This window comes from Palaemon carinicauda, chromosome 36 (genome assembly GCF_036898095.1).
Source record: "Palaemon carinicauda isolate YSFRI2023 chromosome 36, ASM3689809v2, whole genome shotgun sequence".
NCBI classification, from domain to species: Eukaryota; Metazoa; Arthropoda; class Malacostraca; order Decapoda; family Palaemonidae; genus Palaemon; species Palaemon carinicauda.
In genome coordinates this window covers 68260098-68276062 of record NC_090760.1, presented here as the reverse complement: position 1 = coordinate 68276062, position 15965 = coordinate 68260098, and the positions used below count along the sequence as shown (strand labels likewise).

The following is a 15965-nucleotide window of genomic DNA, read 5'->3' as shown; positions in this document are numbered from 1 at the left end:
CCCACTGGATTATTCTAAAGAACTGTATTTTTACTCTTGTAGTAATCACTTACATCTAGTGTCTTTTGACTCACAGTCTTTTATCGTTAGTCTCGACGAGAATTGCTCCATTCCGGAGTATAATTCTTCCCTAAATGTATAAAAGTATGGTACAATGCTATGACAAAAAAAGAAAAAAAATATTGTCCCTGGCCATTTTGCTGTTGTAGTTTGCTACTAAGCTGCCGCCAGCATTAAAAATCGAAAGACGAATAGGTCTAATGCACATTGATGTATCACTAATCTGGTTCACATGGAAGTCCTAGGGGAGGATATAGGTCTACATTTTATGTGCAAACACAACTTAATATGTTTGCATGTGATGCCATATCTTTTCTTTTCTTTTTTTTTTAGTTTGGCTCATCCATCAAATGGTCCAAGTGTAGAATTTTACTTGGATCTTTCAAGAAATGTTTTTCAGTTGAGAAAAAGAGGTTCCATAAATTCTTATGTATATATGCATGTGTGTGTATACAATGATACAATACATACATGTATGTAAAACTTACAACTGGTCATATATCTACATGGAACATGTCGGATTATTAGATAGACAGATATGTACACACAAACATACCCACATACATATTGTTAATAATAAGAGCATAAATTATGTAATATAATACTGAGATGAATCAGAATTATTTGTGGGCCCCAAGCAGTCTTCGACCTATTTTGCAATATGGACAATCCTAGCACTATTTAGATCACAGACAGTCATAGACCTATTAGTACTTTGCAGGTAGTCGCAGACCTTGTTTAAGGGCCGTAGATAGTTGTGGGTCTATATGAGGGTTGCAGAGAGCCCTAAACTTATATATGAGTGTCGTAGACCTATTTGTGGGTCGCAGAGAGCCCTAGACCCCTTTAGGTCACAAACGGTCCTAGACCCTGGGTTCCTTGTCGTCTATTCCTGCCTGTGCGCCCGTCTTTTTGGTAGCAGCCTGTCTCCTGAGATCTTCTTTGATGCATGCTGTCATGACCACTCCAACAAGTAGCACGATGACCAACAGAAAGTTGGCTGCGATGTCACCATATCTGTTGCAGATGAATAATGAAAAAAATAATTGGATGTTACATTTTCGGATCTGTTAACTTACATAATGGTGAACAGAATTATCTATTTTGTGGATTATTGGTGAACACCAGGATTATTTCTTTGCTAAATATGTTGTGTGTAATTAGTGACAGAACAGAATTAACAGTTAAAATTAGAAGGCAATGTGGCAAAACATCTGTTGGAGATTATTTAGATAAACATAATGAGCGACTGTGTAATTGTGTTGATGACTCAATCTTTTAATAGTTATTGCTGCCATCCCACCTCCTATGTACAAAAAATACGTTGAGAAAAAGACACAAAACTGAGAACACGCAGATTTTTGGTTAAGTTTGATAAATGAATTATGTATTGGGGAACAACTTACTCTGCAATATTATACCATACTACAACTGATATCATACGACTATTCGTAAACAATAGCTTTAAATCAAGTAAAATATGCCAAAATATAACAGCAATTATTCTAAACAAAGTTTCAGGTCAAGAAACAACTAATACCTCCATTAGTTGACCATACTACTGCTGATATCATACATTGTCAGAGCAAAAAGCATGACTTACGCCTGCAATAGTTGTCCATCAGCCATCGTACACAAAATGCCAAAGAACTGAGCAGAAGCATTGAGGAGTCCAGAACTAGTTCCTTCAGCTTCAGGATAAGTCAATTCTGCAGCGAACTCGAAGCCAACTGGTAGGTATCCTGTCATGAAGAAGCTGCAAAATGGACGTGAGTGAGAATCAGTCTCCAGATTAGGACATGGTTGTATAGGTATCAATCTTGTATTCTTCAGATAGTTACAATGAAATAGGTGTCATGCTTCTGACGGTTAAATGGACGTAGGTCACCCTAGATATATAAACAATTGTAAGAGTCTGTCTTAAGGAGATATTAAGATCTCAGTCTTCTGATAGTGAAATAGATGCAAGCATCAGTCTTCCAACTGAAATGAACATAAGGGCCAGTCTATAGACAGTGATGTGGGTCACTGTGAAATTTTGCAAGTTCTGATGTAAAATATGAGGCCGGTTCATTGAAATTTTTTTATTAATCTCAACTCTATGTTGTTATTCCTTTTGGGTTAATCAATACAGCATATCTTCAATGAAGGGCAAGAAAGTCTGCTTAGCATACATAAAAGAAAAACTGAATTCAAGGATCATAAAGCAAAATAAAGCTGCTAATAGAACCGGGACGATATGAATCGAATTATATCTACCCTATTTTCAAACCTTAGTAATCACAATAATAATTCTCTTTTGCTTTTAATCATTCATTCCATGGAACTAAGTTCGGCAAAAAATTAAGTCTTTTAGCTTCTTCCACATGAACTTGCGTATGATGAAAATAATAATGAAGTTGACAATGATACGGAAAGAAGTAAAAATAATGATTCCACTACAGGGTCACAGGGTCAGCAGGGAATCAGAGTGAATCAAAACAGCAATGATTCGATGCGCATTTTGATCTTCGATATAAATAAAACTGATAATAATAAAAGAAGAATGATAATAATGATAGTCATAATGTTACTAACCCAAGTAATCCTGCCATGAGGAACACCAGCCATAAGATGTTCAAGCTGAAGATGAAAGTGTAGCCCACCATGAATACCGCTGACAGGACGTACACCGTCAAAGTGACCGCTCTGGAAATCAAAACGGAGTAAAGAAATTGGTTAATCACTATTATCATTACTAGCCAAGCTACAACCCTAGTTGGAATAGTAGGATGCTATAAGCCCAAGGGCTCCAGCAGGGAAAAATAGTCCAGTGAGAAAAGGAAATGAGGAAATAAATAAATTACAAGAGAAGTAATGAACATTCAGTTGGAAAAGTAGGATGCTATAAGCCCAAGGGCTCCAGCAGGGAAAAATAGTCCAGTGAGGAAAGGAAATAAGGAAATGAATAAACTACAAGAGAAGTAATGAACATTCAGTTGGAAAAGTAGGATGCTATAAGCCCAAGAGCTCCAGCAGGGAAAAATAGTCCAGTGAGAAAAGGAAATGAGGAAATAAATAAATTACAAGAGAAGTAATGAATATTCAGAATAACATATTTCAAGAACAGTAACGACATTAAAATAGAGCTTTCATAAATAAACTATAAAAAGAGACTTATGTCAGCCTGTTCACATAAAAAACATTCGCTGCAAGTTTGAACTTTTGAAGCTCCACCGATTCAACTACCCGATTAGGAAGATAATTAGTAGCTTGATCATAGCTGGAATAAAATTTCTAGAATACTGTGTAGTATTGAGCCTCATGGTGCAGAAGGCCAGACTATTACTATACTTTCCAGGACAGTTTCATTCCTGTTACATCTAGTCTTTGGAATTCTGGCTCCTGATTGAATCCTTTCTTTACCAAGGGAAAATATGCATCAAATTTGGTTAAAACTGATTTGCTTATTCTGGAGGAGTATTTCTATACTTCCAAGGACTATTTTGTTCCATACACATCCAGTGTTTGGAATACTGGCTCCACACTTATCTATTTATTTATTTATTTTTTTTTTCTTTTTTTGCTTCGAGAAAGATTTGGTTAAAATTTGGTTTAAACTGGTTTGCTTGTTCCGAAGTCAAAAGAATTTATGAATATACATAAGGAAATAAAGATTTTTTTTTTTTTTTTTAATAATTGTCACTTGAGTTTCGTGGTCAGCTGAACTGAGAAATGTATTTATCCTCTTATCTATAATTTAACGTTCTGAAACCTTCAAGCACAGAAAAAGGAACATTGTTAATTATTTTCACAACGTTGCTGACCAATATATATTATCAGTTCTCATTTTATGAGAAACAAATGATTTTAAATGAGCTAAAATACACTAGCTAACGAATAACAGCATATTTTCTAACACTCTAAAACCAATTGTCTGGTGTTTCTAAAACGTAAATTCTTCTTAATAAATAACGTGCTTTGGATATATAATTTCAGGATGACTTAGATTATCAAAATTCTGATAAAAATTCCGATAAAATTTTTTTACGAATAAATCTCATTCTGCAACAAGAGTCGTTGAAAATGTCACAGCCAAAAATAAGGAGGAAATTACCATTATTAATTGACAATATAAAAAAAAATCACATAAAACTTCGAACATCTATCAAAAGAACATCCAATTGTTACCAAATTACAAGACATGTTTTGGTGGCTAATGTGGTAATGTCCCTGACTATTCAACACCAGACTGGGGTTGGAGTCCCGCTCAAATTCGTTAGTTTTTTGGTCGCTGTAACCTCACCATCCTTGTGAGGTAAGGAAGACAGGGTTTGGGGGAGCCTATAGGTCTATCTGCTGAGCCATGAGCAGCCATTGCCGGACCCTCCCTGGTCCTAGCTTGGGCTCTGATCATATGTATATATGGCCAGCTAGGGCATTGTTCTGCTTGATAGGGAAATATCACTGTCACTGTCCTTTGCCTCTGCCATTCATGAGCGGCCTTTAAACCTGTAAGTGGGTCCACCCTACCTAATTCTCTCTACTCTATTACTTATCCTTCCATTCTCTCTTCTGGTTCCTTCATCTCCCACTGCAATGGAAAGATGGTTACTCACTTGAATTTTGCCGTCTTGTCTAGAATGACTCCTGACACGACGGAACCCATCATTCCAGCCAATACGATCAGGAGGCCAATTCGACCTGCATTCTCTGTCTCGTTCTGAAAAAGGAAAGATGTTTTGATAACATTCTCAAGTTAAAACCTATTTGTTTTGGTAAATCACTATTAGTTGTTTAGGTTTTAAGCTCTTTATTTTATGAATGAATTATTAAAATATAAAAGGGAATTCTTCTGAATTAACCATGTTAAAAGCTGGTTGTTTTGAGGGAAAACATGGGAACTTGGCCTTTTTTTAAAGATAAAAACTGTTTGTTCTATGGATGAATCAATCAAGATAAAATCAAAGGGGACTTGTTCTTTATTGTCTTCAGTTAAAAGCTGTTTGTTTTATGAATGAATCATTAAAATATAAGAGGGAATTCTTTTGAATTAACCATGTTAAAAGCTGGTTGTTTTAAGGGAAAACATGGGAACTTGGTCTTCTTTTTTTAAAGTTAAAAACTGTTTGTTCTATGGATGAATCAATCAAGATAAAAACAAGAAGACTTGTTCTTTATTTTCTTCAGTTAAAAGCTGTTTGTTTTATGAATGAATCATTTAAGAGAAAATAAGGAGAATTGGTCTTACTTTTTTAAATTAAAAGATTTCTTTTATGAACAAATAATTGAAGGAAACAGGTGGTATTGTTCTTGACTATTTAGGTTAAAAGCTTTTTGTTTCATGGCATGATCTCTAAGGGAAATTAAATACTATGAAATCATAGACTATCAGGAATATATCATTTAACTAAAAGTGCTTGGAATTTTTTTTCTTTACTTAGAAGGGTAAAAACCTTTACGTTTTTCATTGTCAGTACATAAGTGCTTCATTAAAGAAGGAATGTATAACATACATTTAATGGATAGATGAAGATGAAAATATTTACAATTTGAAAATATTTGGAAATAAATGTATTGGTTATCTTTTCCATTTCCATTTAACACCAATATAAAATAACATGCCAATTAAGTGAATTTTCCATTGTGAGAGAGAGAGAGAGAGAGAGAGAGAGAGAGAGAGAGAGAGAGAGAGAGAGAGAGAGAGAGAGAGAGAGAGAGAACTTACCGGGAAATGTTTCAACACCACTTGATTCAGCAGGGTGGAAATTGCATAGAAGGCTCCAACGTTCATTCCATATGACAGAAGCAGTAAGAGGTATCCTCGGTTCTTGATCAATCTGAAAAAAAAGAGGATGACGTCATGAGGTTGGGAAAATGGAAAGGAATTAGTGCTGATAGGATTAAACAGAAGCTATAAAGACCCTTCATTAATGCCTACAGTATTCTGAATATAGTGCACTGAAAGAGCTAAAGCCAACGTCTCTCCAACAAATGTACGAAAAAAGGAAGGGATTTTTAGGAAAAAATAGTTTTTTTTTTTTAATTTTCTTTCGTTTTTTAATTTTACTTTGAAAGAACGAAAGAAAATATTGCTATTTTTCTTGGTCCTCTTCTATTTTCCTGCATTCCTCCGTTTTTTTTAAAATACAAAAACAAAATCATAGCCATTCTTTCATTTCCTCCCAGAACGAAAAAGTAAAAAAAAAAAAGAGAAAATATCTATCTTTATCTTGTTCCCCTACAGTCTCCATCATCTATTTCTCCTCCATCTCTATCTCCTCTCCTTCATCATACCTTTCTTCAGTTTATTCAGTTTGAAAAGCGAAATAAAAAGCAACAAATACTGCAAATATTCTCTATTTCTCACCTGAGCACTCCTTCCAGATAGGACCCTGATTCCTCTGAAGTGACAGCGGCTGTACTGGGCGGAGTTGGGGGCTTTTCTCTGAAAACTGTCAAAATCAAAGTTGAAAATAAAGGTTGAGTTTATGAAGCTGAAGATGAAGTTTGAGTTTAAAGAGCTGAAATAAAGCTTGAGTTTATAGAGTTGATAATAAAGTTTGAGTTTATATAGGTAAAATTAAACTTTTAGTTTATACAGCTAAAAATTAAATTCGAGTCTATAAAGCTGAAAATAAAGTTTGAATCTATAAAGCTGAAAATAAAGTTTTAGTTTAAAGAGTTGAAATAAAGCTTGAGTTTATAAAGCTGATAATAAAGTTTGAGTTTATAAAGGTAAAATTAAACTTTTAGTTTATAAAAGCAGACAATTAAATTCAATTCTATAAAGCTGAAAATAAAGTTTAAGTTTATAAAGCTGAAGATAAAGTTTGAGTTTATAAGAGTTGAAATAAAGTATGAGTGTATAGAGATGATAGTAAAGTTTGAGTTTATAAGACTGAAAATAAAATTTTAGTTTATAAAGCTGAAGATAAAATTCGAGTGAGTTTATAAAGCTGAAAAAACAAAGTTTGAGTTTATAAAGCTGAAGATAAAGTTTGAGTGTTTATAAGGCCAAAAATTGAGTTTATAAAGCTGAAGATAAAGTTTGAGTGTTTATAAAGCCAAAAATAGAGTTTATAAAGCTGAAGATAAAGTTTGAGTGTTTATAAGGCCAAAAATTGAGTTTATAAAGCTGAAGATAAAGTTTGAATATTTAAAAATCCAAAAATAGTTTATAAAGCTGAAGATAAAGTTTGAGTGTTTATAAAGCCAAAAATGGAGTTTATAAAGCTGAAGATAAAGTTTGAGTGTTTATAAGGCCAAAAATTGAGTTTATAAAGCTGAAGATGAAGTTTGAGTATTTAAAAATCCAAAAATAGTTTATAAAGCTGAAGATAAAGTTTGAGTGTTTATAAAGCCAAAAATTGAGTTTATAAAGCGGAAGATATTACTTGAACATATAAAGTTTCTAGAAATAATCAGAAATGAACATTGATCAAATCAAGCATCATTTTGAAAAGACTGGTCAACTGATCAACTTCTCTACAACTATTATTATTATTATTATTATTATTATTACTAGCTAAACTGCAACCCTAGTTGGAAAAGCAGGACGCTGTAAGCCCAGATGCCCCAACAGGGAAAATAGCCCAGTGAGGAAAGGAAAGAAGGGAAAATTAAATATTTAGTCTGTTGATATCTGCTTAAATAAAATTAATTTTATTCATAGAATTGAGACTTATAAATTTTATTTCAATGAATATTTCTTTTTCATCTATTTTAATGATGAAATACTAATACAAAACTCTTTCCATATCGATTTCAAATAGCTATTATAAATCTAATATATATCTAATATGTATATAAATAATATATAAATATATTAATAAATATATATAAATATATATATAAAATATATCTAAATTAAGACACAACAAACATGCTACATAAAAACTCTCTCTTGTATCAACGCTATGTTAAATATATAAATATATTCACATTAAATATCGATGGTGGCCTGGTGGTAGCGTCCTTGCCTGGTGATTGCCAGACTGGGGTTCGAGTCCCGCTCAAACTCGTTAGTTCCTTTGGCCACTGCAACTTCACTATCCTTGTGAGCTAAGGATGGGGTGTTTGGGGGAGCCTATAGGTCTATATGCTGAGTAATCAGCAGCCATTGCCTGGCCCACCTTGGTAGCCTACTAGCTTGGGTGGAGAGGAAGCCTGGGCGCTGATCATATGTAATATGGTCAGTCTCTAGGACATTGTCCTGCTTGATAGGGCAATGTCACTGTCCCTTGCCTCTGCCATTCATGAGCGGCCTTTAAACCTTTAATATTCTCGTCAAAATGCTTCCCACAGAGTATTAATTTAGAAATATGTTAAAAAACTATATTTCTCAATACAAAAGCATTGAATCTTCATTATTTAAAATTGTTGTCTTACAAAACCTTTTTAATTCAATAATAATAAAAAATAATATTCAGAATGGAAATATAAAAAGTGGAACTTGAGACCAAAAATGTTAAAGAACTAGAACAGATAAAATGATCAATTTCTATCACTCAAATTTTTCCTTCTGGATGTTTGTTTAACATAATGGTTCTATTTGTGTAGAGGTGATTGATGGCTCTGTGTATTTGAAGAGGCTAGTGGTACGGAAGTGTTTTACAATGGGTGTTTTTCCACGAATAATAATAATAATAATAATAATAATAATAATAATAACAAAAACAACAACAACAATAATAATAATAATAATAATAATAATAACAACAACAATAATAATAATAATAATAATAATAATAATAATAATCATCATCATCATCTCCTACAGCTATTGACGCAAAGGGCCTCAGTTAGATTTCGCCAGTCGTCTATATCTTGAGCTTTTAATTGAATACTTCTCCATTCATGATCTCCTACTTCGCGCTTCATAGTCCTCAGCCACGTAGGCCTGAGTCTTTTAATTCTCCTAGTGCCTTGTGGAGCCCAGATAAAAGTTTGGTGAACTAATCTCCCTTGGTGAGTGCGACGAGCATGCCCAAACCATCTCCATCTACCCTTCATCATGATCTCATCCACATATGGCACTCGAGTAATCTCTCTTATAGTTTCATTTCTAATCCTGTCCTGCCATTTTAACTCCCAATGAAATAGAATCCGAATATGTTTGAAAAATTGCGTCTCCTTTGTCTTTCGATTCCACTGTAATATTTACAAATTCTAATCTGAGGTGTTCTTACTAATAGACGGTGGATAGATACTGCCAAAGCCGATGACTATTCTTGCCGTCAAGTTGGCATCTGAAATAGGCCCAGGTTGACAGTTATGGTGAGGTTGGTACACCTGAGATAGTCTTGAGAGTTGCAGTTACAATTTGTTAGTGTGATGCTGGAAGATAATCTGTGCAAGGTTGGCAGATTATTTATGCCCTGGTTGGCAGCAGAAAGAGGTCAATCCTCTTTGTTTATGCTAAAGTTGACAGCAACGGAGGTCAAGGTTTGTAAATCCTGCCAAAGTTGGCAACAACGAAGGGCAAGGTTTGTAAATCCTGCCAAAGTTGGCAACAACGAAGGTCAAGGTTTGTAAATCCTGCCAAAGTTGGCAACAACGAAGGGCAAGGTTTGTAAATCCTGCCAAAGTTGGCAACAACGAAGGGCAAGGTTTGTAAATCCTGCCAAAGTTGGCAACAACGAAGGGCAAGGTTTGTAAATCCTGCCAAAGTTGGCAACAACGAAGGGCAAGGTTTGTAAATCCTGCCAAAGTTGGCAACAACGAAGGGCAAGGTTTGTAAATCCTGCCAAAGTTGGCAACAACGAAGGGCAAGGTTTGTAAATCCTGCCAAAGTTGGCAACAACGAAGGTCAAGGTTTGTAAATCCTGCCAAAGTTGGCAACAACGAAGGGCAAGGTTTGTAAATCCTGCCAAAGTTGGCAACAACGAAGGTCAAGGTTTGTAAATCCTGCCAAAGTTGGCAACAACGAAGGGCAAGGTTTGTAAATCCTGCCAAAGTTGGCAACAACGAAGGTCAAGTTTTGTAAATCCTGCCAAAGTTGGCAACAACGAAGGGCAAGGTTTGTAAATCCTGCCAAAGTTGGCAACAACGAAGGGCAAGGTTTGTAAATCCTGCCAAAGTTGGCAACAACGAAGGGCAAGGTTTGTAAATCCTGCCAAAGTTGGCAACAACGAAGGGCAAGGTTTGTAAATCCTGCCAAAGTTGGCAACAACGAAGGGCAAGGTTTGTAAATCCTGCCAAAGTTGGCAACAACGAAGGGCAAGGTTTGTAAATCCTGCCAAAGTTGGCAACAACGAAGGGCAAGGTTTGTAAATCCTGCCAAAGTTGGCAACAACGAAGGGCAAGGTTTGTAAATCCTGCCAAAGTTGGCAACAACGAAGGGCAAGGTTTGTAAATCCTGCCAAAGTTGGCAACAACGAAGGGCAAGGTTTGTAAATCCTGCCAAAGTTGGCAACAACGAAGGGCAAGGTTTGTAAATCCTGCCAAAGTTGGCAACAACGAAGGGCAAGGTTTGTAAATCCTGCCAAAGTTGGCAACAACGAAGGGCAAGGTTTGTAAATCCTGCCAAAGTTGGCAACAACGAAGGGCAAGGTTTGTAAATCCTGCCAAAGTTGGCAACAACGAAGGGCAAGGTTTGTAAATCCTGCCAAAGTTGGCAACAACGAAGGGCAAGGTTTGTAAATCCTGCCAAAGTTGGCAACAACGAAGGGCAAGGTTTGTAAATCCTGCCAAAGTTGGCAACAACGAAGGGCAAGGTTTGTAAATCCTGCCAAAGTTGGCAACAACGAAGGTCAAGTTTTGTAAATCCTGCCAAAGTTGGCAACAACGAAGGGCAAGGTTTGTAAATCCTGCCAAAGTTGGCAACAACGAAGGTCAAGGTTTGTAAATCCTGCCAAAGTTGGCAACAACGAAGGGCAAGGTTTGTAAATCCTGCCAAAGTTGGCAACAACGAAGGGCAAGGTTTGTAAATCCTGCCAAAGTTGGCAACAACGAAGGGCAAGGTTTGTAAATCCTGCCAAAGTTGGCAACAACGAAGGGCAAGGTTTGTAAATCCTGCCAAAGTTGGCAACAACAAAGGGCAAGGTTTGTAAATCCTGCCAAAGTTGGCAACAACGAAGGTCAAGTTTTGTAAATCCTGCCCAAGTTGGCAACAACGAAGGTCAAGTTTTGTAAATCCTGCCCAAGTTGGCAACAACGAAGGTCAAGGTTTGTAAATCCTGCCAAAGTTGGCAACAACGAAGGGCAAGGTTTGTAAATCCTGCCAAAGTTGGCAGCAATAAAATCAAGGTTGACAGTATATGATAAAAATGGTAGTAGAAAAAGGTCAATCCTCTTCGTTTATGCTAAAGTTGACTGTAACGAAGGTCAAAGTTTGTAAATCCTGCCAAAGTTGGCGGCAATAAAATCAAGGTTGACAGTACATGATAGAAATGGTAACAGAAAAAGGTCAATCCTCTTCGTTTATGCTAAAGTTGACAGCAACGAAGGTCAGGGTTTGAAGCAATAAAATCTAGGTTGACAATTATGACAAAAATGGTAGCAGGATAAGGACAACCCTCTTTATCTATGGTAATGTTAACAGCGGTAATGAAGGTCAAGGTTTATAAGTCTTGCCAAAGTTGTCAGAAATAAAAATCAACGTTGACGGTTTATGTCAAAAATGGTAATAGAAAAGCTTAAACCTGTTTGTTCATGCTAAGGTTGACAGCAAAATCAGAAATGAAGGTAAAGTTTTGTAATTCATGACTAATTTGGAAGCAATCAGAACCAAGGTTTGAAGTTCATGTATAAATTATAGCAGAAATAGTCAAACCTGTTTTTTATGCCAGTTTGGGCAGCAATAAAGGTCAAAGTTTACAGTTTATGTCAAAGTTGGAGACAAAATTGACCATTTTTTCTATCATTCAGATTTTGAACCAATGCATGAAGAATTCTACAGTTTAAGAAATCCATTAAAAATCGAAATGATGCTTTACAAGCGTAAGAAACATATGGAAAATGCTTACTTTGCATGTCCGGGCCACAGAAATTTCCAGCTTTGCAAAATAGGAAGTAGCCCAGACACGCCAGGGTTCGTAGATAAATTTGGAGCAAGTTGTGGGAAATTGTGATAAGGTTAGCAGCATAAATTTGCCACTGGTTGAAAAAAAAAATGCTAGGATTTCCAGCTAAAATTTGCAAAGGGACGTAAGTCAGACGTGCCAAGATTAGCATCTAAATTTTACTCATGGTTACAAATACAAAACGCCAAGGGCTGCAGCTAAAACTTACCAAGTGTTGTAAGTCAGATGTGCCAAGGTTAGCGGCACGAATTTGCCACGGGTTGCAAATAAAAAATACCAGGATTTATAGCTATAAAGACCAAGGGTTGCAAGTCAAATGTGCGAAGGTTAGCAGTTAAAATTTACCCATGGTTAAAAATAAAAAATGCCAGGGTTTTCTGTAAAAATTTGCATAGGGTTGCAAGCCAGATGTGCCAAGGTTAACAGCATAATTTTACCACGGATTGCAATGAAAATACATGGGTTAACAACTAAAATTTACCAAGGGTTGCAAATAAAATATGCATAGGCTGGCAGCCATAACCAGGCAAAAGTTGCTTGATGATTTACCAGGGTTAGTAGTAAAGGAATGCCGAGAGTTATTGGCTAAATATGTCAAAGTTAGTATGTAGACTTTGACAATAACTGACAAGTAAAATATGCCTGCAATATAATGTTGCTCAGTGAAGCACGTAAACGAAAGTAGCTAAATAATGAAAAAGCTGAATTAAAACATATCATTATTAATTGATTAAATTAACCAGGAATGTCAATTAAAATCCACCAATATTGGCAGGCATAAATATACAAGGTTTAGCAGGTAAAATGTATCTAGCCTAGTAGCTGAAACACGCCACGGATGAGTTGGGTACTATAGTTCTTTACATGTAAAGATTCGAAACCATCGTACCCGAGGTTTGTACCAATCTGTCAACCCTGCAGCTTCCCCAACAGGATAAAGGTGTGCTTAGCAAATGTGCTATCACCATCAGCGAAAGGGAGCTTGTTTATGAGCTGAATGAAAAGTTCCTGGCGCCTGTGATGAATGTCAACGTGAATTAGTTGATGTTGCGATGGATGGCCTTGCGATGTTATCGTTTGAGGGTGCACTCAAGCACACTATTCTATCTTTTTTTCTTTTCTTGTTTTGTTAAAGTTGTTATAGTTTATGTAGGAGATATGTATTTTTTTGTTACTGTTCTTAAAATATTTTATTTATCCTTTTTCCTTTCCTCACAGGGCTATTTTCCCTGTTGGAGCCCTTGGGCTTATAGCATCCTGCTTTTCCAACTAGGGTTGTAGCTTAGCAAGTAATAATAATAATAATAATAATAATAATAATAATAATAATAATAATAATCCGGCAGCTTCAAACACGCCTCCACGACGTACAATTGCGTTACTGTTTGTTTACTTTCAGATTTATCTTTACTTTAAAGAATATTAATGAACAAAGAATGATTTTCTTGCTACTTACCATAAAAAAATAGTTTAAAGGAGGGTTACGATTGTGTTTTTTAATGTATTTGAAGTTTGAATCGAATACAATGTAGACTCGTTATCAATAGACCTCAAGTATAGTGTCTGATCATCTTTCAATAAAATAAATCGTACTCTTGCATCGTAATCCTTGTGTAAGGTACAAACAGAGCTCCAATTCACAAGGAAGGCTGATAAACATCTAAGTCTACGGCATATAACTGCAGATAAACTTCACTCAATCGGTTTACCATGGCAAAGACTCTTCTATAGAACTATCCACACCCCCCCCCCCAAAAAAAAAATAGCAATTGTAAAAATTCCAAGTTTCGCAGAATTCTGTTCACTTTCTCCTGAGATATACCAGTAACAACCTCCCACAAATAGACGTTGAGGGCGCCTAGATAAGACTTCTCCCCACTCAAAAGTTGATTTTATATATATATATATATATATATATATATATATATATATATATATATATATAAATCCTTAGGAAATATAATTGCCAAATTTAATAAGATTCCATCAAACCGTTTCTCAGACACAGCTGATTCGTGGCAACGTATGTGACTCGAAACAAATCGAGATGGGAGTTTGATCCCCGCTCGGTGACTGATAATTTTCACTAGTGCCGTAACCTTACTATCCTTGTTAGCAATGGATGGGAGTGAGGGGGGAGGGGGGTTGGCAGTTTGTGGGGTCTATATATCTACCTACTGAGTTATTAGCAGTCATTGCCTGGCCTTCCTTGGTACTAGCTAGGGGGCATTACCTGGCCTTCCTCGGTACTAGCTAGGGGGCATTACCTGGCCTTCCTCGGTACTAGCTAGGGGGCATTACCTGGCCTTCCTCGGTACTAGCTAGGGGGCATTACCTGGCCTTCCTCGGTACTAGCTAGGGGGCATTACCTGGCCTTCCTCGGAACTAGCTAGGGGGCATTACCTGGCCTTCCTCGGTACTAGCTAGGGGGCATTACCTGGCCTTCCTCGGAACTAGCTAGGGGGCATTACCTGGCCTTCCTCGGAACTAGCTAGGGGGCATTACCTGGCCTTCCTCGGAACTAGCTAGGGGGCATTACCTGGCCTTCCTCGGTACTAGCTAGGGGGCATTACCTGGCCTTCCTCGGAACTAGCTAGGGGGCATTACCTGGCCTTCCTCGGTACTAGCTAGGGGGCATTACCTGGCCTTCCTCGGTACTAGCTAGGGGGCATTACCTGGCCTTCCTCGGAACTAGCTAGGGGGCATTACCTGGCCTTCCTCGGTACTAGCTAGGGGGCATTACCTGGCCTTCCTCGGAACTAGCTAGGGGGCATTACCTGGCCTTCCTCGGTACTAGCTAGGGGGCATTACCTGGCCTTCCTCGGTACTAGCTAGGGGGCATTACCTGGCCTTCCTCGGAACTAGCTAGGGGGCATTACCTGGCCTTCCTCGGAACTAGCTAGGGGGCATTACCTGGCCTTCCTCGGTACTAGCTAGGGGGCATTACCTGGCCTTCCTCGGTACTAGCTAGGGGGCATTACCTGGCCTTCCTCGGAACTAGCTAGGGGGCATTACCTGGCCTTCCTCGGTACTAGCTAGGGGGCATTACCTGGCCTTCCTCGGTACTAGCTAGGGGGCATTACCTGGCCTTCCTCGGTACTAGCTAGGGGGCATTACCTGGCCTTCCTCGGAACTAGCTAGGGGGCATTACCTGGCCTTCCTCGGTACTAGCTAGGGGGCATTACCTGGCCTTCCTCGGAACTAGCTAGGGGGCATTACCTGGCCTTCCTCGGTACTAGCTAGGGGGCATTACCTGGCCTTCCTCGGTACTAGCTAGGGGGCATTACCTGGCCTTCCTCGGAACTAGCTAGGGGGCATTACCTGGCCTTCCTCGGTACTAGCTAGGGGGCATTACCTGGCCTTCCTCGGTACTAGCTAGGGGGCATTACCTGGCCTTCCTCGGTACTAGCTAGGGGGCATTACCTGGCCTTCCTCGGTACTAGCTAGGGGGCATTACCTGGCCTTCCTCGGTACTAGCTAGGGGGAATAAGGGGCTTGGATGCTGATAAAACCTTAAAATGAACCCTTAATACACATAGAATCCAATGTAATATAACCACACGAGGAAAATTAAAAAGACCTGATTAGAGTTAGCACTTTAGTCCTATTAGTGACATAAAGGGACTCAATAACTTCAATCAAGTCTTTACATGTTTCCTTTCTGGGCTATAATACAAATTTAATGATCATCACGTGTCAGCTTTCCTGATTTCTAAACATAGATGCCAATGTTTACCCCATTATGCCCTGACTAGTACAGTGGTAGCATATTCGCCTAGCATTCGCATGGCGGCAGATCGATCCCCGCCCGGGGACCATGAATTCAAACTGTTTACTAAGGAGGCCACTGCTGTGGTGCTCAGGCTTGCCCAGCTGCCGTTCTGGTGAGCCTCTATTCTG

At 37.8% G+C, this 15965-nt stretch overlaps 1 protein-coding gene across 1 annotated transcript in view; it reads right to left on the bottom strand.

The window, feature by feature from the left end:
- Window positions 1-371: 371 nt before the first annotated feature.
- The window catches only part of HisT (Histamine transporter), a 17698-nt gene continuing 2104 nt past the window's right edge, over window positions 372-15965 (bottom strand). Inside the window, exons 3-8 of the mRNA XM_068360121.1 lie at window positions 6410-6494; window positions 5768-5879; window positions 4659-4762; window positions 2638-2748; window positions 1664-1816; window positions 372-1077 (exon numbers count right to left, since the gene is read on the bottom strand). Of these exons, the coding sequence (XP_068216222.1) occupies window positions 924-1077; window positions 1664-1816; window positions 2638-2748; window positions 4659-4762; window positions 5768-5879; window positions 6410-6494 (719 nt within the window). The 3' untranslated portion in view covers window positions 372-923. The remainder of the gene's footprint in view (window positions 1078-1663; window positions 1817-2637; window positions 2749-4658; window positions 4763-5767; window positions 5880-6409; window positions 6495-15965) is intronic.